Raw genomic sequence first — 27,163 nt, 5'->3', positions numbered from 1 at the left:
GCCCCAGAGTGCGAGAGCCCAAGGGGGACCACCGGAGGGGCATCCGTGCCACCCTCCTGGGAAGAGCTGAGGAGAGCCCCAGATGATGGGTCACCCCTGAGGGCATCAGTTACCGGCAGGGAGTGTGGTGAGGGGAGATAGGCCTTTGGAGGGCCTGGGAGTTCCCAGAGAGGTGGAGTGTAAGACCCGACCTGACATATAAACACAGACAAACAGGCACACACAGACACAAACATGCATTCCCACCCTCATGCACACATATACAAATACTCAGCACTCACCCAACGTAGGGATAGACATACATGGACACTGTACACACAATCACACTCCCCAAACAAACTCTATACCTCAGGTCCAGGTACCCTTGCCCCTGGAGGGGGAGACGGCACCTAGACCCAGGAGATGTTACCCTTTCCCCCGGGGTGGAGGCAAGCAGACCGCCCCAGGCTCCGCAGCAGTAGGGAGGCCCCACATCCCAGATCCCAAACGGACGGCCAACACCTCCTCCCAGTCCCCCCGCCCCGATAGCCAGCAGAGAACAGGGGTGTGTGAAGACCCCAAACCTCCCTCCTCTCGCTCATGTGTAGTGTTGCTGCGTGTTGTTCTAAGGTGCATTTATAACATGGGAGAGCATGGTGCTGCTGCTAGAGAGCAGCAGGTGTTAGCACGGCCCCTCCCGAGAATCCTCAATGTCTACATGGATTTAAAATTGAGAGGTGGGCACCGGCGCCAGAGGTGGGGTTGAATACACAGACCGTCCACTGGACGCCGTTAACGTGCCCACCCTCAAGGCCCTATATGTATGTGTTATGAGAGTGTGAGTAATGTGGATGTCTAAGTTGTGGAATAAAATTGAGGCACAGGTGGCCAGAAGGGAACAGAGGGGGGGAGAATGCCTCCCCTGCACCCTGGTGACACACCCGCACCCCAAGGCCCTACTTGTGTGGGTGGGTGTGTTGGAGCGGGAAGAGGGAGGCAGCCGAGGAAAAGAAGGGAGGAGCAAGATGCCCCTCCCTGGGACCAGCTCCCCCGCTGACCCCAGTAGGCACCCCCGTCCTTCGGCACCCACCAAGGCAAGGGAGCCCAGGCCCATCCAGATCGGGGCCTACGGCAGCAGGACCGCCCAGCCCCACAGGACCCGGGGCAGTCCACCCGACCCCACTGCAGAGGAAACTGTACCCACCCTAACATTCAATCATCTCCCAGACTGCAAAAGACAATAGACACCCAGGTTAAGTTTATTCTCCACCTCTCTTATGACTCTCCCTCACCTGCAGAGTGGACTCCTGCAAGGATGGAACAAACTCCCTGTCAGTTGAAGAGCCCCCTAGCTCAGGGAGGGATCTGCTAAACCACTTTATTCAGCGCTCAACTTAAAACATATACTGTCTTTAAGGATGGATCAAATATCAAATACCCTGTGAAAGTATTGCTTATAGGAATACACTCATAGATACACTATGGAAAAAACTACTGGGCCACACCTCTTAATCTTTCAAATCATGTATTTTCAGTTTCATTGTTACAGGTGTATAAAAGCAAGAACCTAGCCATCCAGACTGGCTTTCCAAACATTTGTAAAGAGAATGGGTCACTCTACAGAATTCATTGTATTCAAATGCGGTGCCACCCTGGTGATTTGTCACTTTCCTCCTAGATAGTCCACCATCCAGTGTAAGTTGTGTTATTACAAAGTGGCAGTGTATAGGGTGTGCCACTGCAAGGACAACATGGAAAAGCCAGGAAGAATATGGTATAAAAATAAGTTAATTAAATATATTTTATGTTGGGAAAAAAAATGAGTATTTGCTGATGCTGTCCTGCTTATTTTTCCAATGTCATAGGTTTCCTTTTATTGTATTGTAAATTGTTAAAAAAAAATCTTCTGCTAAGGGGCATGCTATAAAAATGCAGCATTTTTTAGCATTATATTACAAAAAATACCTCCTCAGCACTAAACAGCAAACAAAGAAAGCTAGTCGTTAGCAGCTAGCTAACTAGCAGCTAGAAAGACGGATATTTCCTCAGGAATTAGGAGAGACCAACCCAGAGATACAAATATATGAGCAAAGTGAAGACAGCAGTAGCATTTGAGATCATGTGTTTGACCTTACCTGCCTGATCTTTAAATTTAAGTTGATAAATATGATCGATTGTATGTCAGCTAATCAGCTAATATCTGTAAAATATCTCACACTCGTTTTTAGATTAGATAATATCACAATGGAATTATTACTCCTTTTTTTTTTTTTATAAATCTAGGCAAAGCATGAGATGGTTTTGTGTCTAGCTAATACTGTTAGGCTTTGCTTTCTGTACCTTGCATTTTAAGCCATTAGAGGTAATATTGCCCTTTTTGAATAAATCTTCTTTAAAAGGTTATATCTGTCTTTTGTAAACGGTCTAGTGCTTCTTTCACTTTCAAATAAACATCCCAACAGTCAAGAGAGTCAACTGTATAAAGTACAATGAATATTTAAATGCCAAATAAATATCCTCAGGATGGGTTGCAGGTAGAATGCGAGCGAGAAGTGACGATTAGTTGATTGCTTTGTAATCTGAGTCATAGATACAGTTAGCTACCTGTGGTGTGAAATGTTGCTGTGAGGAGTATGTGGCTAAATGTGAATTACAGTTTGATTACCGTGGATGATGTCAGTTAAATAAAATTAGACAGCTTTGTGATGAAGTGTTCTGCAAGTTTTTTATTAGGCTGTCAACATGCAATATAAATAAGCACAACCAACACAATGACACCAAGAAAAGACGACTGGAAACAAATGCTCACAATCATTTCCCAATTCCTTTTACCACACTTTCTGACAGAAACTACACTGTCACTCTTTTGAGTTATTTATGATACAGAGTGGTGAAATTGTCAGTTGTGCATGTGTACTGACGTGGACTTGTCAGATTTGAAGAAATAACTTGAGAGAGTTTAAGAAATTGTTCCTCAGTTGTCAGTTTTATGAACTTCTTTGTTTTCAATCAGTTCGTTTTTGAGTCCCTTGAAGTCATTGAAATTTCTGTTTAGGCTATCAGTAATAACATAGGCTGGCAATAGTAGTAATCACAAGAGACCCTTTAAATGAAATTAGAGTATAAATACTTTATGATGAGTCATGACAGTACCGTATATGGATGACAAATGGCACTTTCCAAACAAAGAAAGACACTTTGCTGACTTTGTTAGATTATATTCCCTGCAAAGGTTGCATGACTTCATCTATTATTTTAAAGCCTCAAACCGAGCATTTTGGTATTGCCATCTTATTGTTGTTGCTTAGTTAGCAAGCTGCATCTGTAAATTTATTGATATACTAAACTGGGTGAAAACTTTGATTAACGAAAAATGGCTGAAAACAAAATGTCAATGGGGAAACTGAACAGGTCTAGAGACCAGTTTGTGACCACCTGGAAACCATTGTTAATGAACAACAAATGTATGTTCCCTGATCAGTTGCGAGTGGCTGCTTCAGGTCTCTGCCAGTTGCTATGAAATCAGTTGCTAAAGACCAATTCAATCAGGTCTATAAACTGGTCTGTGACACATGGCGACTGCCAGTTGCTATGGAATATATGTGTTAATTCCACAACCAGTTGCAAGTGGTTGCTGGAGGTTTCTGGCAGTTGCTGCAATGAAATCGAGAGATTCTGACTTGTCTGCAAACACTAGCAAACTACTCTCTGAGGGGTAGTGAGAGTGAGTGAAAAGTGTGAAGCAAACTGCCCCTTTTGACATGTTTAGGTTACAGTGATGAGGCAGACAGTGATCTCCACCAACAACATTCTCCAACTTCCAGCAACCACTTGCTAACTTGACGGGGAATACAGATTTTTTTCTTTGCAACTGCTGGTTCTTACTAACAGGTCTTTAGACCAGTGTGACCGAGGCCTTAGATACTGCTGAAGCCAGAATAAGACAAAGCGGCACCCATGAGTTCCTCAGACTGGCCGAGCCCCCACTATTGCATGACATCAACCCACAATTTCAAAACATGAATTAAAAAAATACCTCATAAAAGGGAAAATTGGAGTAAAAGAAATTTCTTTTGCACCAGGATGGTAGCATCTGTCTTTGAGTTTCCTAACGCAAGAGCCTTTTTAATTGAAGCCAATTTAAAAATTACAGGAAGTCTGCTTTGAGTAACATTTTTTGAGCTAATTAAGCTAATGTAAGCTTCACATTGATTGAAAACCCTGTCTCCTGCTGATTTATGAATGTCTGCTCTAGTGAGCTTGATAAAACCTGAATACTGTAAGAAACCTTGAGTGTTCACTTGGCAGTTACAGATATTCTCCTAAAACACTAAAAGCTGCATGTTTATGGGTAAAATGTCTTTACTTGATGAGCCATACTAATATATAGAAGTGTCATTTTTCTGGTACTAAGGCATGAATCAAGGTAGTACTTAGACTTCCCCATCTGCTTTTAACTTGTTAACCCACAAACTAATGTAATTAGTCAAAGATATGCCTGCGGCTTCGGAGGTAAGCTTGATTAGTTAACTGAATTTTGCACCTTTGCTCTTGTATGCTTTGTTTTGGCAGCCTGAGAAAAGATACTGTCTTTACTGATGCCTGCCATGTCTAATCACGATGCCTAAGAGCTGACTGGAAAATTCACCATGAGGGGTTTAATGTATTCAGTTTAAAAAAAAGAAAAAAGAAAAATGGTTCTGTTTTTTAATGGAGTGGTATAATTTAATATCCTACAAGAAAGACTCGTCTGCATGTTTGTACAGCAAGAAAACCTGTCTGCACACACATAAAGGGCTTCTGGCTGCTTCTTGGCCCTGTCACTGCACTTTTTGGAGGTAACCTTAAACTGTAAATGCTTTTCAGCATCCATCACATTTGACAATGTCCCTGTTTGAAATTTAAAGACACAGCTTCAAGTTTACATATCTTAAGATTACCATGTAAAAGATTAATTTCAAGGACTTTTCAGTTTCTCTCGCCTCAGTGTTTAATGGTTTTGCAGAGGACGCGTGCAGTTCTGAAATAACTTTCTCAAGAATACCAGAACATTGAAGTACATGCTGTAATTATTGGTACAGCAGGATGCAATGAATGTGAACTAAGATTTATGTTATATCCCTAGTGTACGTGAGACAGACTTGGAAACCTGCTCCCTGCTTACATTTCCGCCAGGATATGGGGCGTTTGTGTCAATCATTTGCTTTAACTTTGTGAAACCACAGATTTGAAATGGAGAAAAATGAGAGCGAAGCGATACGGGCATTGTTACTCCTATTTCTAAATGATACTGCATCTCACCCCTCCCTACGCTGGCTTTTTACTCCATCTTCCAGTGAAGTCGTTCATAATAACAGATTTCACAGCTGAGCTCATTTGGAGAGACCACAACCCCTCTCCAACAAAAATGAAAGCAAGGTCTGTCCCTTTCTCAAATACATGACACATCTCAACACTCGCTGCTTGCATGATCCCAGATTATTGGACATGTGATAGGCTGATATCTTTCGCGAGGCTGCTGAGCTTTTTGTCTGTGATGATGCACTGCACTCTGATAGTGAGAAAGAGAGATGGAGAGCAGTTGAGAGTTAGACAATGAAATTATTGATTTGTGGGATCAGAAGTTTGAACGGTTTTACAGCAGAGCTGACACAGATGCAAAATGACTTTTGAAATTTGCCATCATTATAAAAATGTATTGTGAAGTGTTGGAAATACTCTGGGTACAATTGATGTGGAGTGGAGGAGGAGAACAGTTTTAACAGGTGTGTGGAGGGCTTTTGTCTTTGAGCTCAGCATTTGCATCAATACCCGTGGCAGCATGATGTAGTCGGGACTGTCAACAGATGAAAACATCTGAATAATCTGCACTGATTCAATGCTTTTACAGCCAATGCGCCATGTCCATGTGCCATGAAGAGTTATTTTCATGTTGTCTTTAAAGACTATTACAAGAGCTCCTCTGTATTCATTGACATTCACACCAACTGAACTCTTAAATAACTCACTCACCCACTGACATTTGGTCTTTAGACTGAAAGCTGACATGATTACAGTGGAGATGTGTTTAATGAGAGTATGTAATGTTTCCCGAAAGGAACCCCAGAGAGCTATAATTTCAGTCTTATATGTCAACACAACACATTGGAGCCATCTACAAAGGTATGATTGTCTAAATAAGAGGTCCTAAATGGTCACCAGAGGGGAAAAAAGCTCAGCTGTAAAGACAGGATCTATTGATTAAAGCACACGAGAAAAAGAGCAGGTCAGTTTAGACTAAATGCCTCTCAAGTTTCACTGTAAAACTGGATAAATTTCATTAATTGCAAAGATTTTAGTCTGTGTTGATATCACTCTGTTTGCACAAATAGGAATACAGGCATGCCAGAGTTATCCTGACTAAATTTTCCTCAGTGGGATGGGACAGAAGGGTTTTCCCTAAATGATGAACAAGGATACTGATGCCAGAATAATTCAGGCGTGAAGAATTACTTCATGCTTGATAGGACTTGATTGAAATACAAAATAAAAGATGTTGGAAAAAAATACTAAGGCAAATGAAATATATCCAAGAAACAACAAACAGGCACAGTTTGCTGTTCGCTTCGCTGACAGACACGCTGCATTGAATTGTGGGAATCGAAACAAAACAATGGGGGTAATGGTACAAGAGTACAATAAGAAAAGATTTGGCTTCACTTTTACTTTTAGTAATATGCTAACATAATCCAATGATGTCTTCCTATTTTTCCTGAAAACCAGCAGCAGCTGAGGGGTTAAAGGCTGTGCGAAGTGAGCCCATTTATTAGTAGTAATTTTGTTTCTAGGCCATCATCTAGGAGCGGGAAATGATACAGTCATATTAGCATGTTGCTGACGCTGTACAGCAAGAAGGTTGGGTCATGTTCCCTGTGGCTCTTATGACAGAAATGTAGCATCTTTAACCTTTATCAAACACACCAGACTCAACATGCTGAGGTGCATGATGTGCGTTTGTGTTACTGAACCACCGTTTGCGTTATTACAAATCATACAGCCAAAGGCACACGGCTAAAGTGATGGCTCGCTGTTGTTCTGGGCTACAGCAATGAGGACTGTTGGAGAGAAACACAGAGCCAGTTCAGCTGGGCCTGCTTCTTTCCTGTGCTGAAAGTACATTTTACTGATTTGATTATGATTGATTGCTGATATGATTTCATGACTCACCGCTGGCCTGTAGCTCATTTATTACTGTTGTCCATCATCTGACTGTGGTCTTTACTTAGCAGGATGCACTTACGTTCTTTCCTCACTCTCTCTCTCTCTCTGTCATTATCTCTGTTGCAACAGTGTGTTTTCAGTGTACGGTGAATTTGTAATTGCGAAAAGCTCTTTATAAGGCAGCTGATGTGGTGGTTACCTCACAGCAAGAAGGTCACAATCCGCTGGCTGGGGCCCCTCTGTGTGGAGTTTGCATGTTCTGCCTGCCTGTGTGGGTTCTCTTTGGTTACTCTGATTTTCTTTTGCCATCTAAAGGCATGCATGATAACCCCCTGTCACACAAAGGCCTAGATACCAGCAACCACAGGTCACTAGGGTAAAATGTGTATTACTTTACTATATGGCAAATGGTTGATGGAGGTTAGTGGTAGTCATTAGATGAAAACAGGTATGCGATGCTGCACTGAAAATGTTCTTTTGATTGCTTTGGTTACTAGTAAATTGCTGTGGTCACCTGCAGTTTGCAAACAAGATGGCAACATGTCTGCAAACACTCACACAAACTACTCAACAAACATTTTGAAATATGTCCAAATACTTTAAAAGTGAATGTTCTCCATTTCTGGTGTGCATCACAATTTTTCAAGCTTCACCACCACTTGGCAACTAGTTTGCAAGTGTTTGCAGACCTCTCACTACCCACCATGTAGACTGTTCAAGACTATGGTAGAAATCACAAAGAGGCTTTTGGTGCAACTCCTCCTTTGTGATCAGTTTTACTTAGCAACTGCCATCAACCTCCATTAAATACTAACTGGTTAAAGATTTGCACACTTTTCCCTAGCGACACAGGATTGCCAGGGGGGTTGTTGACCTACCTGACAGAGACGTTAGGTTAATTAGTGATTCTAATTTGATCATAGGTGCGTAACTTGGTGTTAGCCCTGCCATAAAGTGATAACCTGTCCACAGTGTACCCTCTCACCCAGTGGAAGCTTAGATAGGGCTCCAGTATGGTTCTGTGTTGGTCCGACGCACAGCCTACGGACAGCTTTGCAGACTATCTTCTACATGTTGTAGCTGTTTACTGTCTGTGGGCTACTCTTGCTTGTGCTGTTGTTGGTCATTGCCAGACAGACTAGAGCAAAGTTATAACATACTAGGAAATGACATGAATCTTGGTGTTAAAAACAATGAAAAGAGTCAGCTGCTCATGTTTCTTGCTGGTTTTCTTCCTGGCTGTAACCTGCTCTGACATACTGTGTTTTGCTTCTTCCATGGCTATGGTAGTTTTTTCCCCCCTGACTAAACACAGAGTTTTGTTTTGGAGTGTGTCATTCTTGATACTTACAGTTTATTTTGGTAGACAACTCGGGGCCCTATTCCTTTCAGGCTTCACTGTGCTTCTACTTCTGCCAGGTTTCGCTCAGTAGCCAGATTGTGGTCACTCAGTTTTTCGGCCATTTCTGGTGTCTCGTGGTGCCCAGATAACTGCCTGCTCTGTATTGTCTGTTCAAAGTTCAGTGCAGGTTTTGTCATAGCTGTTCAAAGTTTTCTCTTTGGACAGAATTCAGTTTATCCAGATTCTGAGAAGTCTTTGTCCATGGTGTGCAATGTTTGCTATATTTTGGGAACCCTTAATTATGATTTGTTGCTCTTTCACTGTGTCCGTTGATGGACAAGGGTTTCACAATTTTCCAACAAAATAGTGTAATGTTGCAATGATTTCAGCTGGAGGTGATTTATTACCACCTGTTTAATTCTTCGGCACTCTGGCCACAGCAAAGAAAACTACTGTTTTTTTAATAAAGGAATAATTGCCATGGTTTGAATCATGCTGCGAGCAAAGACTTTTTGGCACTTTACTGTTTACTACTCAGTAATCATCTCATCTGGCCTGAAAGTACCTGATTGGCTAGACTTTCTAAAGCCTCTAAGTAGAGTCCAGCAGGGTTGCAAGAGTCTTTTTTTCCCTCTCTGACCAAATGAATTACAATACACTTAAAGGTTGTTATGAATTTTTGGTTCGGTATTGCTAAAAACATGTTGCCTACTCCAGTTTGAAGAGGTATTTATTATAATGGAAATATTAAAAAGTTTGACTTGGCTAAGCTTTTTCCAGTTCACAATGCCGGGTAATTAACTGTTGTTCTCAGTGCCCATTTTGGAGAAACTGAGCCTCACGACCAGCTGGCTCAGGGGACTTTTCTCTATCTTCTTGTTGATATAGAGCTTTTTAACAGTAGGAGTTTGGGCTTGCTGGCTTTAATTTGTTCATGGAATTTGATTAAAATGAAGCTGGCCTAATTAGGTGATCATCCATTGTTTGTTGTATTTTACTCAGACGATGTCCTTAGAAATTCTAGTGTGCAGTGTTTAGCTGGGTTTCATGCATGTTTTCACAAGCATATAAAAGTTCTCCTGGGATTTGAGTCTTTTGGAAAAGGCACCTAACAAAAATGCCATTTTTCCTTTCTCTTCTATCATTGGGTCTTCTTGTCTTTACCAGTTTCACACACACGTGTACGTTCCACATTCATCCATCACTCCTCTCCCTCAGCACAAGGGTCTGTTCCTGGCAGTGCTGGAGGTTGTGTGGTGGCTGTGGTATGCTGTGTAGATTTTTGCTGCAGTGCAGTAGGCAGTATTGTACTGCTGCTGCTTTCTCTCTCCTGCTCTCTCTCTAGCTCTCTCTCTCTATTTGTTTTTGTGTACATAGTTTGGGAGCAATGTTGCACTTCCGAACACTTTCCCTGCAATTTTTAAAATCAAATCTATAAAAAATAAAAATAAAAACAAGCACACACACAAAATCAAAAACAAGCAAGCGAACAAACAAACAAAAAACTAAACAAAATGGCATTTGCCTCAAAGCTTCCATCATATTTACTGTAAATAAGACCTTTTTTCTGGACACTTACATAGGTTTGCCAACATTTTTATGATGGAAGTTCTTATTCTAGGTGTCATTTCCACCTCTTTCACATCCCTGTCTCGAAGTTCACTTCCCACAGTTTTAGGCGGGTCCCCCCTGTGGCTGTTGTCCTTTATTCAGACACAAAGCGAGAAAGGGAGAGAGAGCGAGAGATGATGACAGTGACTAAGTAACCTGTTTGTGGCGGTGAGTGCACGGCTCTTTGCACAGAAAGGCCAGTTGTTTTCTGTTATACACACTAGGCTAGAGACAGGGAAGCACTCAGATTCAGTATGTCAGATAGCAGAAGTGGAAACACACAAAGAAAATATAGCTAAGCTTGGCAGCCATACAATTTTTTTTTTTTTTTTTCTGTGGACGTGAACATTTTTTGTTTGGTGACTCAGTGATAGGTCTTGCTTTCTGTCACATGCAGTAGAGACTGTGTCACCAACACCATTTAGCCATGACATGACGGCGCTAGGCATTTCTGGTTACCTCCAGCCGATTAAGAAAGTGTCAGCACTATCTGCAGGATATGGCTATCTGCATGTTGGAAGTTTCTGGTGGGAAGATGTTGGCAGGGTCTTTACGAATGGGTGACAGGCAAGATATGCACGTGTTTGTTCGTGTGAGAAGGTGGCCACGCTTATGTGACTGGGTTAAAAGGTTGTGCCAAGCACTGGAGGACAGCAGGAGGAGTGTGAGAACCCGAGCAACAGTTCAAGGCATACATCTTTATTCCAAATGTTATGACATTTATTGCTAAAATACAATGAGGAAAAAAATTAAGTTAGCTGGCCTTTGGAGCAATGGAGGCAACATCTTTTGCTAAGATTGTGGAGCAGCATGTTCGCAAGGCACTAAAGGCTGAAGCAGTGCATGGTGAGTCCAAGCATGGAGTGGTGATGCGGGATAAGAATGTTGACATAGTGACACAAGTATTGCACAGGTTTGCCTTTTTCCTGTAATGGATTGGTAATGTCAGGGATGGAGCAGTTCCTTTAATCCACAACCAGTTTCTTTAACGGGAGAGAAACTCAGCACTGACATGACTACACTGATTGGCAGTATGACAAGAAAAATAGTTTTCTTGTCGATTATGTGAACTCTTATCAATGCAGACTCCTTCTACATTAATAAAACTAATCACTGCATTGCAGATGATCAAACCTGAAGGTCACACGTTGTAGTTTCTGTGTGCTTGAGAGTTTGTTTGCATGTTCACTCTCTGGATTCTTTTTATACAGCACCATGCCAAAGAGGAGGAGGTAATTTCATTATATATATAGATATATATCTATATCTATCTATCTATCTATCTATCTATCTATCTATCTATCTATAAATATATATATATATATATATATATATACACTGCTTCTGGAGATTATTTCATATTATTGGTCTTGCATAAAATATAAAGCATTTTCAAAGCCAAGTAAGGAAGCCAAGTACAGTGATGCATGGCTGTGGATCTACAACAGGCCAAATTTGACCCTTCTCTTCTCTTCTCTTCTCTTCTCTTCTCTTCTCTTCTCTTCTCTTCTCTTCTCTTCTCTTCTCTTCTCTTCTCTTCTCTTCTCTTGAGCATAGGAAAGTGAATGTTATCTGTCAGCTGTGTTCTCACGTGTTTATACACAGGAATGACTGACACACAGGAATATGCACAGTGGGCTTACTGAAAACCTTATCATGTCTGCAGTAATGCTGCAGCATCTTTCCTATCATTCAGTCACAGAACTGCTCCTTAATAACAGCTTTGACAGACCTGCTTTTGTGGCAGCAGAGTCACGATCCATATGTTCCAAGGCCAAACTTCATAGCGGTCTATTGTGATGTTCTCAGTAGGAGAATCTTGCTGACGTCTCCTCATGTTTGCTTTTAGAAGAGCAAGGTAATAAATGCTGAAAGAAAGCGAACAAAATACTGCACTTAAAAACTGACAGAAAGTCTCCAGAAGTGATGTTTCTGCTTTTTAGGTGAAGTGCTGGGCATCAATCTTCTCTTCTAAACACTTGCTTTGTTCTTAGATACTGTTTTAGCAAAGTGTTGAGAAATGCTGGATCATTCACTCGTCATCTAAAGGTAGGGCAGTCTGTGTGAAGGCACACATGGTCTGCTGCAGACCTCAGGGACACATAGTTGTTCCTATTATACTACTTTCTAGTTTGCTTAGAGTCCACTCAGAGGAAACGTGCACAGTTGGTGCCTTTGTGGTGTAGTGGCTAAGCGGGAAAGTCACATGGCAACAAAAAGTTGTGAGGGTATGCTTATATGTGCGCCAAGCCTCTCCAATTTTATACACAATATGCAGTAATATACACAATTTATTATATATTAATACAGTCCCTTTGTGATGTGAGTGTCTATGAGCCATGAGGTAACATTAAGCTGAGATAAATCTGTAGTTGTTGTTCTAAGCTTTCTGCATTTTCTTCTGCATTGCCATTTGCATGCCCTTCTCATAGCTTTCATGCTCACTTGCCTCTCTGCGAGCCCTCTCCTCATATTCCCTTTGCTCCTCAATGTGGACAGCCTCTCTGTCCATGCTGGCAAAAAGCCTGTGTAGATTCTGTGAAGTCTGCTCATATCTGTACTGCTTTTTCTTCTTCTTTGGCAGGGGAGCGCACGGAGATTCTGGTTAAAATGAACAACAAACAACAGGTTACTGTTACTGTACTTGAGTCCTTAATCATAACAGGAAGCTTTAAATTGCTCCTGTTTTTGTTTTTGGCTGTTGCAGAGCCGCAGTTAAAACAGACGACTGAGCTTATACTAAAAGTGTGCTTATTAAAATAAGCTTAAATAACTTGAAATGAATATCGATAAACCCTTTTCCCAGTATTTACATTCGTTTTAATGTTGGCAAAAAAGCTATCACAAAAATAATGACATTCACGTGTGCGTGCTACCTGCTCCTCTGGGACCACAAAGTGCTCATCGAACCTGAATCCAGCACATCAAGCATCCCCTTCGTCCAGGTTAGAGAAGTTTCTCTTGTTTTCCCAGTCTGGCTCCAAACGTCTTAGCAAAGCAACAGGTTTTGTTGATTTCTTTCTTCTTTCTGAAGTCTTCTGTTACCATTTTCCCTTTTTCCTGTAGTGGCCTTTTACACTAAGATATTTTTGGAGACCAATCAGGCCGCCGGTAACTTGGATCTACAGCTTGATTTCACAGGACTGTTTTTTTGTTTTTGTTTTTCTCACCTCACCATGCTGTAAGATCTTGATCTTGGTGCAAACTAGTTTCCTGGCATTTTTTCTTTACCACATTTGAATGTTGAAAACAAAGGAAAAAAATTCCTCATTGCAGACAGATACTGAGTCTCAGGTTGAACAGTGTCTCTTCCTTGAGATCCCATGTCAGCATGTTGCAGCTGTTGACTATCCCATAGTAGAGTGTAGAAATCCCATCTGTTGGTCTGATGTTTGTGCCAGATTCACCTATTTCATGACTGGATATGTATTTTAAAGACTATTTAAAACTAGATGGTGATATAATAATAGAGACTGATCATATATTAGATCGTATAATAGAGACCCCAGATTGTTTGTGACAGATAGAGGGTCTATATGTATATTTATATAAGCTCTGTATGAGTGTGTGTGAATGGGAAAGTGTTTTAAGTAGTCATACTAGACTAGAGCATCCTATGAATATCAGTCCGTGCAGTTAAATACAACAAACAACAGAAATAAAATAGACAATGTAGATTCTCATTAGAAGAGTAGTAATAATTATTGAACTGAATACTTACAATGATTAAGATTTGTGTTCATAAATTAGAATTTGAATCCTGCACAGTTTCAGTATATTTTACGGGGGCATAATTAATATTTTTCTCTGCTGCATCATTAACTGTTTTGCATTGTGTTTTACATGATAGCGTCCAAACCTCTCCATGCGAGGAGTCAAAATGTAGGAGTGTTTTATAGCTCTGCACACCGAGCAATGAGAGAGTGAGAGAAGGAAAATACGAGGTCAAGGGTTTTCACTGTAATTCAAGCAATACAAAAGTGACAAACTTTAGCTCAAGAAGCTCTTGTAGCTCCTTCATCTTTATCATTTATCAAAGAATTGACAGATTTATGATTCATGTGATCAGTCTTAATATTTTAGGCGAAGCAGCTGCCTAAGACTGTGTAGGTTTGGATACAATTTTAGGAAGCATTATCACTTTCCTACCCAATCTTAAACCAGTCGGTAGACTTAATAAAGCATTTTCTATTTGTACTTGTGTGAGTCACGTTGTTTTGTTGAAGTTGAAAGTCAAGGATGAACCTTGAACCTCTTGCACTTTAAAATGGAGCCTCAGTTCTTTCCTTTAAGTCATGTGAACCACAGCTGTCAAAATGTCAGAGCGATTGCCTTAAGGATACATTCTTCTTAGTTCTGAATTTTAAAAATTAAAGATTTTAAAGTTATTTTCAGGTTTTTCTGCTATTTTTTAACAGGGATGGAGGAAAAAAGGGCAAAAAATGAAAGAGTGGCAGTGGGGGAATGGCATTTTGCAAATGGTCTCCGGCTGGGATTGCACTGCTCAGGTCATATGTGGTGGGACTCCACTGCTCAGGGCATCCATGTGGTATGCATCCTACCCACTCCACTTTCCGGTCTCCCTTGATGTTGTTGTTTTTCAGTTAGAAATTGAGTTGTTGACCATGAGTGGTGGCCACTCATCCATAAGTGGACCACCAATGGCCCTCATCATCAGATGCTCTCATATCATGATCATCTTGTGCAACCCAATCTGATATGAATGGTATTAACCTGTAATACTCATCATCTACACTTAGAATATGTAATGTCTAAGCAGAAAACATGTTTACTACTACTCTAATTATTTTTATCTATTAAAGAATAGAGATCCACTGTAATGTGACGTATTTAAAACAGGGAAAAAAAACTTTTCCAAAAAAGTTAGAAGTCCAGAGTTAATAAATAATACTGAAAAAAATTAAGAACAATTAATAAACCTGGACAGATTCATCAGTCTCGCAGACTGATCCGTTTCATCTGTTTTGGTATACATAAAAGTGACAACAGGTGCACTGGAGAAGCAACAAGACAGCCCTCCAAAAGAGAATTTATGTTTTGCTGGTGGTGGCCGCAGACCATTTTGCAGTTCTAGTATGATGGACCAACATTACCAGTGATCTACAAAGTGACCCCAAGTGGGCTAAACGTACTACTTATGTGCTTGTTTCTAACAAAACTGTGAGAATGTGGCATGAGAGCACTTCTTCCAATAGTGGGACCTGCACTCATAGCCCAGCACCAGCAGCTCAACTTGTATTTAACCAGTGAACACCAGAACTGGCAGCTCTGCAACTGGTGCCCCGTTCTCCTTACAGATGAAATCAGGTTCACATTGAGTACATGTGACAAGTGTGAAATATGCTGGCGACACCATGCTGGATGTTATGCTGCCTGCAACATCATCCAACATGACTGGTTTGGCAGTGGGTCAGCGGTGTCCTTGGGAGGCACATTCCTGCAGGGTGACAGAGATCTCAGTGTGCTTGCCAACATTATCATGACTGCTGTTAGATACCAGGATGAAATCCTCAGACCCATTGTTAGGCCTTATGCTGGTGAAGTGGGTCTGGGTTCCTCCTGGTGCAGGACAATGACCGACCTCATGGAGCCAGAGTGTATAAACAGTTCCTGAGCAACAAAGGCATTGACACCACTGACTGTCCTTTATAGTCCTCAGACCTGAATCCAACTGAGAACATCTGAAATGTGTTCCCAACTCGATGCTACTAAGTAGCTCCACAAACTGTGGAAGAGGTCAGTGATCCTGCCCTGATCCTGGTCTAGGAGGAGATCCCCCAGGAGCCATTCACAGTCTCATTAGGAGCATGCCCAGTTCCTGGGAGTGCATACAGGCATGTGGGAGTGATACACACACAAATCAGATCAATCTGTGATTTCAACTTTCAACTATGTTTTTTGTTAGTGTGATTTTTAAATCCTGTGCTTAAAGGATTGACAATTTTGCTTCCCGCTGACCGTTGTTATGCCATTTTGTTTTAATTGAATTACACAATGTATCTATGTAAAGACTCTCAACTTGGTTATTTCATTCATCATCAACTGATGTGTGATTTAACAGTTCCATTCCTTTTTTTTGAGCAGCGTATTGCCCATTATGTCCATGCATTTGATGAAAAACTTGAACTGTCCTCCCTTCCTAGCATTCTCTCTTTTTTTTTACAGTACTGAATAATTTGTGGTATAGATAGAAACAGAATATAATCCTCATGCGATACATCTTTAGGGTGGCAACCACTGAAACATTCACAGTAAGAGGTCTTCTAGATATGCTGATTCCAAAAATTATCTCATGTTGAATATTTAATTCAAGGAATAATGCATAATGCACTAACACTAAATCGAGATTAAAGGATAATGATGCCTAATGTAACGTAACCCTTGCGTTAAGGATAAAATAACAGAGAGGCAATTACCCTTAGCCTGTGCATCAAGAGAAACAGAAACAGATAAAGGGGGTAAGAGACAGGTGTTGATTTTTCCCAAGAGAGACAGAGGAGGCCCCTTTTTCATGTGCACATGATAATAGAAAAATGAAGACAGACTGCTGCTAAAATCAGATGGTACAAACGATCACTTTTTTGTTAGATTGTCTTCAAAACTCCTTGTGGTCACTGCTTTGTTTCTGGTGGAAAGCTAGAGGTGTGTTTCAGCTGTTGTTGTGGGCAAAACCGCGATCACCTGTGTGCTTTTCAAAAGCCATTTACAAATAAGTTGAGAGCCCTTCTAAATCACTGGCGTAAAACAGTGATGGATACACCGGAGATGGAAGCATCCACTTGTGAAATGTCGTAGAAAATGGCCTGTTCTGCAAATAAATGAACACAGGCAGATTGAGAACAGAGCGTTGTTTTAGAAATGCAGTAACACAGAAACTTTCTGAGTAAGAGCTTTGTTTCTTCTTACTTTAATCTTCAATTTCAATGAGGACTTAGGCCCCTCCCCCCACGCGCCCTAACACTACAGTAGTCGGATGTAAAGTGTAAATCCTTATCGTTTCTGACAAGCTCAGACAGCATGTCAAACCACACAAATAAATTAGCAGACGTTTTGTGCCAACACAGGTGTGTTTATAAAGCTGATCAAAACAGAAACAGCATTATATCAGAGCACATATTCAAGGAACTGATTTACCCCTTTAAGACTCTATTTTTTTTTATTTGTGTTTAGGAAATAAACTTAGTCGACAAATCCCATCTATAACCCATTTTAGTACATGTAAACACACTAACTATCAATCCTTATTTACAAGTTTTCATTTCAAACAGATTGAGCATAAATGCATTAGATCATTTAGCATGGTTTAAAAGTGTAAGTAGGTATAGTTTTTCACTTTTAGGAGAGCTAATCTAGCAGTTTCCCTCTGCTCCCATTCTTTAAGCCAAGCTAAGCTAAGCTTGACACAAGGACTGCGTTTTCACAGAACACAGGTATAGACTCTGAAGCAATGCGATACTTTATTTTCTAATATAATCTTTAAGGAGTTGTGAGATGTGTAATTCTTTACTGTCTGTATGGCGAATTCAAGGGACTGATCTGTGACAGCAGGCTCATGAATAGAACCTAGCTTTAATAACTGTTCAGTTGAGGCTATAATGTCTATGTTTCCTGTATAAAAAGAAGTGTGATTAGTGCAGTTACATACCAAATATGATCCAGATTGTGATTTTGGTGCTGGGCTTTCTTTATTGCTCTGAGTGTATTCTTTTTTTATTCATTATTTGTATTCATTCTTTTTTTATTGACATTTTGGTTCCTCTAACCATCTGATTTAATGATCTGACTGCTGCGTCTGTCTCCCCGGGGTTTTCAACATGTTCATTGTTTGCTCTCTTTTGTTGTTCTAAAACCAGTGAAGGAGCAGGGCTGATGGCTGTCTTCACGCTTGGTTTATGGCAGGCGGTGGATACATACTGTGTGTTTTTACTAGTCCAAATGTCATCAGACAGAGGCATGCTATAAATAAGTTCCAAACCATTAAACCAGCTCTCTGAGTTCTGACTCGGTATGCATTTGCCATTGACTTGCATTGTGCATTTGAATGCTACCTTGAGATCTTTCCTTGCCTTTTTAAGCTTGCAGTCTAATCCTCCACAGCCTGTGTGGTGGGCTCCTTATCTTCCTCTTATCTGTGTGTGGTGCACTTTATTTATTTTTCCTCGTCCTTTGCTGTATCACTTTTCCCTGCAAGGGCAACACTGGCTCCCCTAGACCTGCCCCAAAATGACCCGTCAGTAAAATCTGATCCTTTTAGACTGAGCAGGACCAGTCTTTTGCATGCCAAAGTCTTGATGATGGGGGCCAAATGTCCTACCGCTGCCCTCCAACTCACCAACGACAGCAAGAAAAGGTCTCCTAATCTCTCGACAGTAACTCTAGATTCTGTTGACACTGACAAAGAAGGTTGCAACAGCAGAGGGGTGCAGACACGTCTTTCTAACTAAATCAGCAGTCTTTCCGAGCAGTGAGAATAGAGCTGGAATATGGGCAAGTGACACTCACGAATCAATGCAAGGAAGAGCAAAATATGTCAGATTTGAGACTTTATAGGAGAATGAGAATCGACAGAGGAGCCAGGCCTCAGCCATTTTTGAAATGTATCCATCAGGCAAAAAAAAAGAAAGGAAAGTCATCGCGTTTTCTTGCATCGCTTTTCGTAAAAGTGAGAAAAGCTCCCTTACAAAGCAAATAATCTCACAATATTGCAGAAAAGCATTTTCTCATAGGTATAAAACTCAACAGCTTGCAGAGTGCATGATCTTAGAAAAGACTAACATATTATTAACGTTTTGTTTGTAAAGCTGGGAAAACATGTTGTTCCATCTCTCATTAATTCAATTTAATGTTTTTTTTCAGCCATTGTTGCTGAAGCAAAGCTTTTAGGCACTCAGAAGTATTTCTCGAGACTTGTTTTCCAACCATATCAGCTGTTTTTATAGTGGTTCTGTATGGCTGCACTGAAAGAGGAAGTGAACAGCTGGCTGTCATAGTCTGGGAGGGTGTTAGGATGTTTCAAAGGATACCTGCCATCACACACACACCCCCGATCTTACAGTGGAAGTGTGTAGGGGTAGTTTTGTACAGACCATCCTGTTTTACAGCCTGGATAATGTGCAGGATGTTTGTCATCCAACAGTGTTACAAGCAATATTATTTTATACATGCGAGTGTTGCTGTGTTTGTGGCACGCTCGTCTCCTAAATCAAATTCAATAAGGAGAGATCACATGGAAGAATTTAACATGATTTATTGAGACACAGAAATTAATGTATTTGCAGATTATACTCCGATAACCCCTCATGGCAGAAGTGAATCCCAGTGGCGATAGGATTTAGGACAGGACCCCGCCCACCCTGGAGTCTAGATGTTGGCAGTGGTGAAGATAAGGATTGAGGCTTGAATAGAGCTCTGGCTGTGATGTCTGAGGTGGAGATGGGGAGGCGGTGGGCTGCACGAAAGACAGTCTAAAAGGGAGAATGACGGGAGAGCGCAGATTTAAACCATGCAAAGTGGAGGCTGACTGGCTCAAAGAATGCGGGTGAGAAGATGATTGGACTGGAGTAATGATGTCAGTATTGAGATTGACATCGTGGGAAAGCGGTAAACATGTAAACAGAAAAGCAGCTGAACACCCAGGAAAGCAGGCAGATGGGTGATTACAGATCTTCCTTATTGAACTTACGCATCAGCTTCATTTGATAGATTTACTGATTCGTGCCGGTTTTTATTTGATTACCCCACTGATGTGAGATGTAGGCAGCAGCACTGATGGTGAGGGAAGGTAAGAGTAAACGACAAGGACACTCAGCGAAGCACCAAGGTCCTTGTGTCATATACATCCTTCAATGTGCCACTGGTTGCTGCTGAGCTCTTTAGAAAAACTGCCACCTCAGATACTCAATATTAATATGTGTTTTGAGCTAATGTTATTAAAGGTGCTGGAAGAGACCGCTGAACACTTTGAGATATACAGTTTGCACACGAGGACAGGACGGATGAGGGTTAATGGTATTGTAGAAAAACTCCAACATAAGCACATAAAAATGCAATGAGGTGCCATGCATGCTGTCAGTTATAGATTCTTCTGCTCTTTAAGAAGAAACTAAATAAAATGGAACAAGTAAATCTGAATTTCACATCTCAAAAATGTCAACTTTGTGACATTATGTTCCTAAAAATGAAATTAGATGGCAAGCTGAAGCCGAGCCATTTATGATTTCAGTGTCACAACACAAGGGGCACGTTTGTGACCCAGTAAAAATGAAAATAATTAATATAGCATTTGTTTTGTTTATGCCCTGCAGTCCCCAGGCTTGCTTGTTTGTTTGGACAAAGTATGTGGTGACGCACATATCGTGATGCTGTTGTAGATGAGTGTAACACAGAGAAGATAGATGGCGACACATCCAGGCCCGTTCTTCTAGCCATGTGATGTGCTGTATAGTGGAGATAACATACAAGCCATTACATGCAAACAGGCTCCACATTGACAGTAGACCACATAGGGAAGATTTTTGTTCTTGTTGCTGTTCGTTATCCTCTTGGCTGATTAAATAAAGAAAAAGAAATCCTCTCATAACTGAAAAAACACCCATCCTGAATCAACTGAACAACAGAAAAGAGTCAGAGACCATGGTTATTTGTATAAAATGTCATGGCTATCCATTAAGTTGTTTAAAACATTACCACCATTAGCCACAATGCTATCATGACTGCAGCAGGTGTCCTGCATTCAAATAAATGAATAAATAAGGAATTCATAAAAGGATATTCACAGCCAGAAGCACAATTATTGTTTACTGACAGTGAAGATGGGAATTGTGACGGATAGATGAAGCCCAGTGAGCTGAGATGCAGCAGTATGAGGTACAAAAATGAGCATCTACTGACATGTGACAGGGACGAGAGTGTTTGATGTGTGAGTCCAATTTCTAAACTTAAGAGACCTTTTCTTGATTTAAATTATGTTTATGAACTTGTGCTGAGGGGCTGAGGGCGAAGTGATGACTTGTCGCTTCAGTCTCTGCTCTCGAAGTCGTTTGGAGCTAAATGGCTCTTTGTGTGGAGTGCTTAGTTAAGGCTAGAAAAGCATGAAGTATTCAGGAGTGTGTAATGTTAAAAAAGAAAGAAGGCGGTGAAATATTCATAATGGAATTGTCATGGCTCGGAAAAGCGTTATTTATTGATGCCGTACATGTGATGGAAATTGGGGAATAGTTCTGTGTGGATGAACATGCTTGCAAAACAGAAAACTGCTGCCCAGCTTTTGTGGTCTGTGTAGTTCTTGCAGCAGCTAGGCCAGGACTTCTGTTTCAGAGAGAGTGCATGCTCAAGGTTTGCTATCAGTGAAGTCAGATTTGGTAAAATTTGGGGAGACATGACGATTGTAATCAATAACTGAATGGCTTACCCATACGTGGAGACTCCATGAGCAAGCGGACACAGATCGTGAGGCTGTGTTTTGGTGAATTGTTTTTTTTCAAGCATGTGTTTCTGTAAAAGGAGTACAGGAGAAATTCTGACAAGTCAAAACAGTTAAGGTTTATGTGACAATGAAGCAATGGTGGTGCAGTCCCAGAGGTTAAGGAAACAACAACTCAGACCCAGAAGGACTTTAGGGGGGGTCTGAGTTGCTCAAAGAATGCTGCCAGTTTGCTCTAAATTCATTTTGTACAATGTAGGTTAAAAAAAACCCCCATGACAGGTCATTTTTCACTCCACCTGTGTATTCCTACTATGAACACCTGCGGTCACCTGGGATTTATCTCAACCCCTGATGTTTGTTAGTCCAGCCTCAACCGGGGCCAAATTATTCACACACATGCATATGTCAGTACATACACACACACAAACTCAATGTGTTGCTTCTCACTTCTAATTAGAGAACCATCGTTTCCCACCAGGAGTCAAGTCTAGACTTGTTTGTACGTGGGGATTTATAATAGAAGGTGTAATTTACCCTCTGAGTCAGTAATTGTGTGTACGCAACGTGCGTGATTCTATCTTGGTATTATTCACAGTGGAAACGGACATTTATTATTGTAGTTCTGTGCGTGTATTTCTTGCCCTTTCTTCCCACATCTATTGCCTTTAAGTGTTAATGAAGCTATGTGTTGCTGCCTGATGCCTCTCTCTTGACTGCTATTCCATATGGAGCCACAATCCAAAGCATGCTCTTAAAAACAATCTGCACAAAGGAAAAAAAAGGAAATACGTCCATGTGTGTGCATTCAAGTGTGTGTGTGTGCTAGCTGTGCAGGGGTACAGAATACAGTAGAGCGGCTGTTACCGGACTCTGTCCTGTTCAATTCATAATGTTTTAATCCCCCTCCAGCTTTGGTCCATGGAGCAGGAAGCACGTTTGCTGCCTGTTGTATGTGTGGATGAAGGATAGAGCTGCCTCTTAAGTAACCGTAACTGTAATGGGCGTCCTCTAAACTGCATCCCATGTACATAATTGAGATGTTCCAGTCAGGCAGTTATTAAATATGATGACCAAGCTGTACAGTAGCTAGCAGATCAGGAATCATTCATCCAGTTAGTAAAAATGGGTGAGAGTGTCCAAACTTTTGACTATTTTTTTTAAATGTTCAATCACAGTTTGTTAGATTTGGCAAACAAAACTACTTGGTTAGTTTATGCAGTGATTTTGTTTTTGGTTAATATAATAGACCCTTTCACAACATTAACCTCGTGTTTTGATGCCCTGAAGGCGAGGCCTTGACATGACAACAGTGTCATTATCATGTCATCATTAATGTGTCAGTCGTGTTGATGGGGTTGCACGGAGGAACGTTAATTATGGTGTTGCAGCAACAACACAGTGATATCAGATTATTCTACGCTTCCCAGTCAACAAGCAAACAAGAGTTAGCACGCATCATTCGTCAAACTCACCGTGCATACAAATTGAATTACTATTTATAATAAATTATGGTTGGATATCTTATTTATCACCGCTGTTTGCAGTTACAAAAACATTACAATGATGTTTCATATTCAAAGGTCAAAGGTCAACCTCACTGTAACGTTATAATGTTCTTTAAATTTTCTTTTCTGTGCATTGCTCAACAGAGTAAGTCACGAAAAGGAGATTCCAAAAAAATTGTTTTTGGTCAGAGTGCAGCAACATCCATATTTTATGGCTGCCATGGCTGTGTTTAATCAGAATCAGCTTTGTTGGCCACATTTAGTTTGTTTTAACAAAGTGGCCACACAATATATTACAGAGTTTTATCGCACATTTTAAGTTGCATCCATGCAATGAAATCCTCTGTACCCATTTCTGGGTAGCTGAATTTAGATGTGAGAAGCTTAGTACGCTACAATGACTTGATAGCACAATTTTCCAGGGGGCACTTGAAGTACAGCAAGTGCAAGCAAAGGTGGAGCACTCTCACAGCAGGGTGGCATGTTTCTTTGCGCTCCTGTGTGCATGTCTCAGAGACCAAGAGCGAGCAGACAAGTAAAAGGGAAAGTGTTTTTTTAATAATGTTTCTGTGTTCATATTTTATACGTGTGCTGTTTGCACATGCACCTGTTCATACCTAATGTAACTTGAGTAAGTGCTTGTTTGCTTGTGTTCTACATCAAATGTAGTGGCCGTGCAGTTTGTCAGAAAGACTATGTTTCATTTCAGTATTAATGTGTGTGCGCTCTGTGAATTATAGCAGCGGGGAGGTTCTGCCTGAAACAGATTCATCAGACCGCTGTAGCACTGATGAATCTGTTTCAGTGCAGGTTCCCTCAACAGCAAAGCCACCACACTAACACTGACTATTGAAGCATGACGCATAAGTCTCCCTTCTCTTTCTCGCTCTCTCTGTGAATACACATTTCTTTTAGTATGCATGTTCTTGCATGTTTACAGCAACATGCAAATGATGCATCCATCATTTCATAAGGCATATGTGAATTCCCACGCCGGTCTCCACAAATATACATCCAGGGTGATAAAGTACCAACTTTGACAAGACGAAGACATGCTAAACCGGAGAATCTGGAGAAATCTCTGTGTGCAAGGAACAAGGCTAAAAATCAATACTGTCTGTGCCTATGCCTGTGACCTTTGAGCCCTCAGATGATACTTCATTAAAACAGTCATGATTTTTTTAAATGGAAATCACTACATTTGAAGTCATTATCATAAAATTCACTGTACTAACAAGAAATCAAGGCTAAACTCTAAAATGCAAGAAAGTCATAAGTGAACATGATCCAGAAACCTCCTCTTGGCTTGTCTTGGCATTTTGGTCTATACTTTGAGTCACGGCAATGACAGGTGAGAATGCATAATGCATGCTTTTTATGTGTTCGCATTTGTGCTGTTTTTTTCTTTTTTCATTGTAATTTGACCAAACTTGTTTCCTAAAAAACAAAAATGAAAAAATAAACAACTTTATGATGAAATGTTTTGCCAGATGTTTGTATTAAGTTTTACATTTTCAGAGATTTTAGAGTCAAAAAGTTGTTTCATACACACAGAAGATGTTTACTGTAGCAATTCTCTGAAATTCCTTGTTCATCTCATTTTACACAAGTGGAAAGTTCTGTTAAAAAAAACTACATTTCAATCAAATATAAGCTGGAGATCTATTTTCTGTCTTTCTACTAGCTATAACATTCTTTATTTAGTTTTATTAGATGAATGATGCAGTTGTACTAATAGACTTTCAAGATTTCAAAACCTTCCCTTTAATCCAGCGGTTAAACAGTCCAGTCCTTTTCAGCCATCCTTATCTCTCTCTCTCTCTCTCTCTGTCTCACACACACACACACACACACACACACACACTTGCAGAAATACACAAAAAGCACTCTTACCCCAGTTCTGTTTTACCTCTGCTGCTCTCTATCTCCCCCCGCCTTAGTGCATATGGAAAGTCTAAGAATAGGCATGTCACCTGATGGGCCTGATAACAGTGTATTGATGCCAGTCCTGCACTCCCCTGCTTGAGTTGTGTGTGCCGAAAAAATTAGTAAGTGAGGGACTGCTCAAGTGCCTGCACATCTGTGTGTGTGTCTGTGTGTTTTTCCCACCAGAAGGCAAAGGATCAGTGGGTTGTTGACATCCACAGTGTTTTTCTACCAGAGCTTAAGTGCCCCAAAGGGACACGGTGTTGCTGATTAGTGCAGCTAGATGCAAGAGGGACAGGGAACACATGTCCATACGTCTCTCTCTCTCTCTCTCACTAACTCTTACTCTAAACCCTTTCACCCCAGTCTCTACCCCACTCCCACTACCTTCCTTTCTTCTTGTTTCTGTATTTCCCGACTCTCTCTGTTCAGCTGTGCCTCACCATCCAACAGCTTTCCACACCGCTTTCTTCTCTCTGAGTCACTTGTCAATATCTTTGTGTACACTTAACCTTTCCACGTTTTTCCTGTGCCTCCCGCCTCCCTCCGCTGATCGCACACTGGATCTTCTGTGATGACACATGTAGTTTATTCAGTGGAAAACACAGCATACTCTGCCTGCGCGCTCTTTTATGATAGATAGAGATGAAGGTTGGGGTAGCGGAAAGAGACAGTTTGCATTCTTTGTGCTGATAATCTAGCCCAAAATGTTCAAAGACGGTATTTGAGTCATAGTTAATCTTAAGCTTTCCTGGAAGGCAGTGACTCAGACCTGGGCTAATATAATAATTCCTGTGCCTGCTTTTTCACACAGAAAAAATAAAAAACTAAACAACATGATCTTATTGTACTGTGCCATTCACAGTATAAATGCAAAACAACTGTTCAAGCTGTTATTATAACCTTTTTTAAAATGTTAAGTGACCATTAGCAGCTGTGTGAATAACTGCATGGATAATTTGCACTACAGTAGCTTTAAAAAACACATTGAATAAGTTTGTATTTGAACCAATAAATGGGATTTTTCTTTCCTAACCATAACACCACAAAATCGCTACACCTAAGCAGTTATTTATGGTGCCTCAGGCTAACCAAAGAGTGGGTGAAAACAATCCCACAGTAAACAACAGTGACTCTTAAAATTGGTCCCACACAAGACATAACTCCAAGTGTTGGACCAAAAATTCCCTCTTTAGGAGACAAAAAAGTGAAATCAGTACAGTTGTAGGAAACAGAGTTCAAACCTTTTGTCTCAGAAAAGTTACAGGGGAGAGTTTTTATTTTAAAAAGAAATCCACAGGGAAACACCTGTGGAGTTGCAAGGATTCAAGTATATGGTTGTGCAGCAGTTTGTTTCTGTTTGTTTTACTGATGAGACGTACACTTACAGGCCACTTTATTAAGGCCACTTTACAAGTGCCTGGTTGGTATGCTTTTATGCCTTTATCCTTCATAGCATAGAATAATTGCTGGAAAAATGAGGTACAAATTTGTCAGCTGCACATCCATGATACAATTCTCCCATTTCATCACACCCTAAAAGTGCTCTACTGGATTGAGATCTGCTGACTATGGAGTACATTTGATTACAGCATAAACTGAGGTTTGTGACATGGAGCGTTATCCTGCCTGAAGCCGCCATCAGACGAAGAGTACCCTGTCGTAAAGGGATGGACATGGTCAGCAAGAATACTCAGCAAGATAGGATGTGGTGTTTAAATGATGCTCAACTGATACTAAGTGTACTAAGAGGGTTAGAGGGTTATGTAGGCAACGGGAATCTCGAACGTCTGCAAGTGAAAAGCCATCGGCTTCAAAATGATATATAACGAGCAAATTGTTTGTACACAACTGAAAGTAGATGATTCACAGAATTCAGAGTATCTAGCTTTTAAATATGTAAATACTAGTTTATAACCAGATGTAGGACAGTCATATTAGAACTTGCCAAAAAATAGATCCACAGGTAACTGGCAACTGAAGGTGGCTCCAGTAAAGCCCTGACAGAACATCTCAAGGGAGGAAGCATTTACTGATGTTCTATTCTGTTCTAGATTTCAGGTGCTATAGTATTATACTTCAAGATTTTCATCTAAGTATTTAAATAAAAAATTAGATTTTAGTTCAGTTTTTCCAATTATCTTTGAGCGTCTA

General features: G+C 40.7%; 1 protein-coding gene across 2 annotated transcripts in view; it reads left to right on the top strand.

Annotated features, from left to right (window-relative positions):
• fgf14 (fibroblast growth factor 14) overlaps positions 1–27,163 on the top strand; it is a 108,298-nt gene that overhangs the window by 7,908 nt on the left and 73,227 nt on the right. Inside the window, exon 1 of one of the 2 annotated variants that reach the window (XM_005475439.3) lies at positions 10,778–10,978. The exons of the other annotated variant lie outside the window; for it this stretch is intronic. Within the exon in view, the coding sequence (XP_005475496.1) occupies positions 10,906–10,978 (73 nt within the window). The 5' untranslated portion in view covers positions 10,778–10,905. Of the gene's footprint in view, positions 1–10,777; positions 10,979–27,163 lie in introns of those variants that run through there. 2 annotated transcript variants of the gene reach the window in all.

This window comes from Oreochromis niloticus, linkage group LG16, assembly GCF_001858045.2.
Source record: "Oreochromis niloticus isolate F11D_XX linkage group LG16, O_niloticus_UMD_NMBU, whole genome shotgun sequence".
Classification (NCBI taxonomy): Eukaryota; Metazoa; Chordata; class Actinopteri; order Cichliformes; family Cichlidae; genus Oreochromis; species Oreochromis niloticus.
Note: the sequence above shows the minus strand (reverse complement) of the source record. Positions and strands in the feature narration are given on the sequence as shown.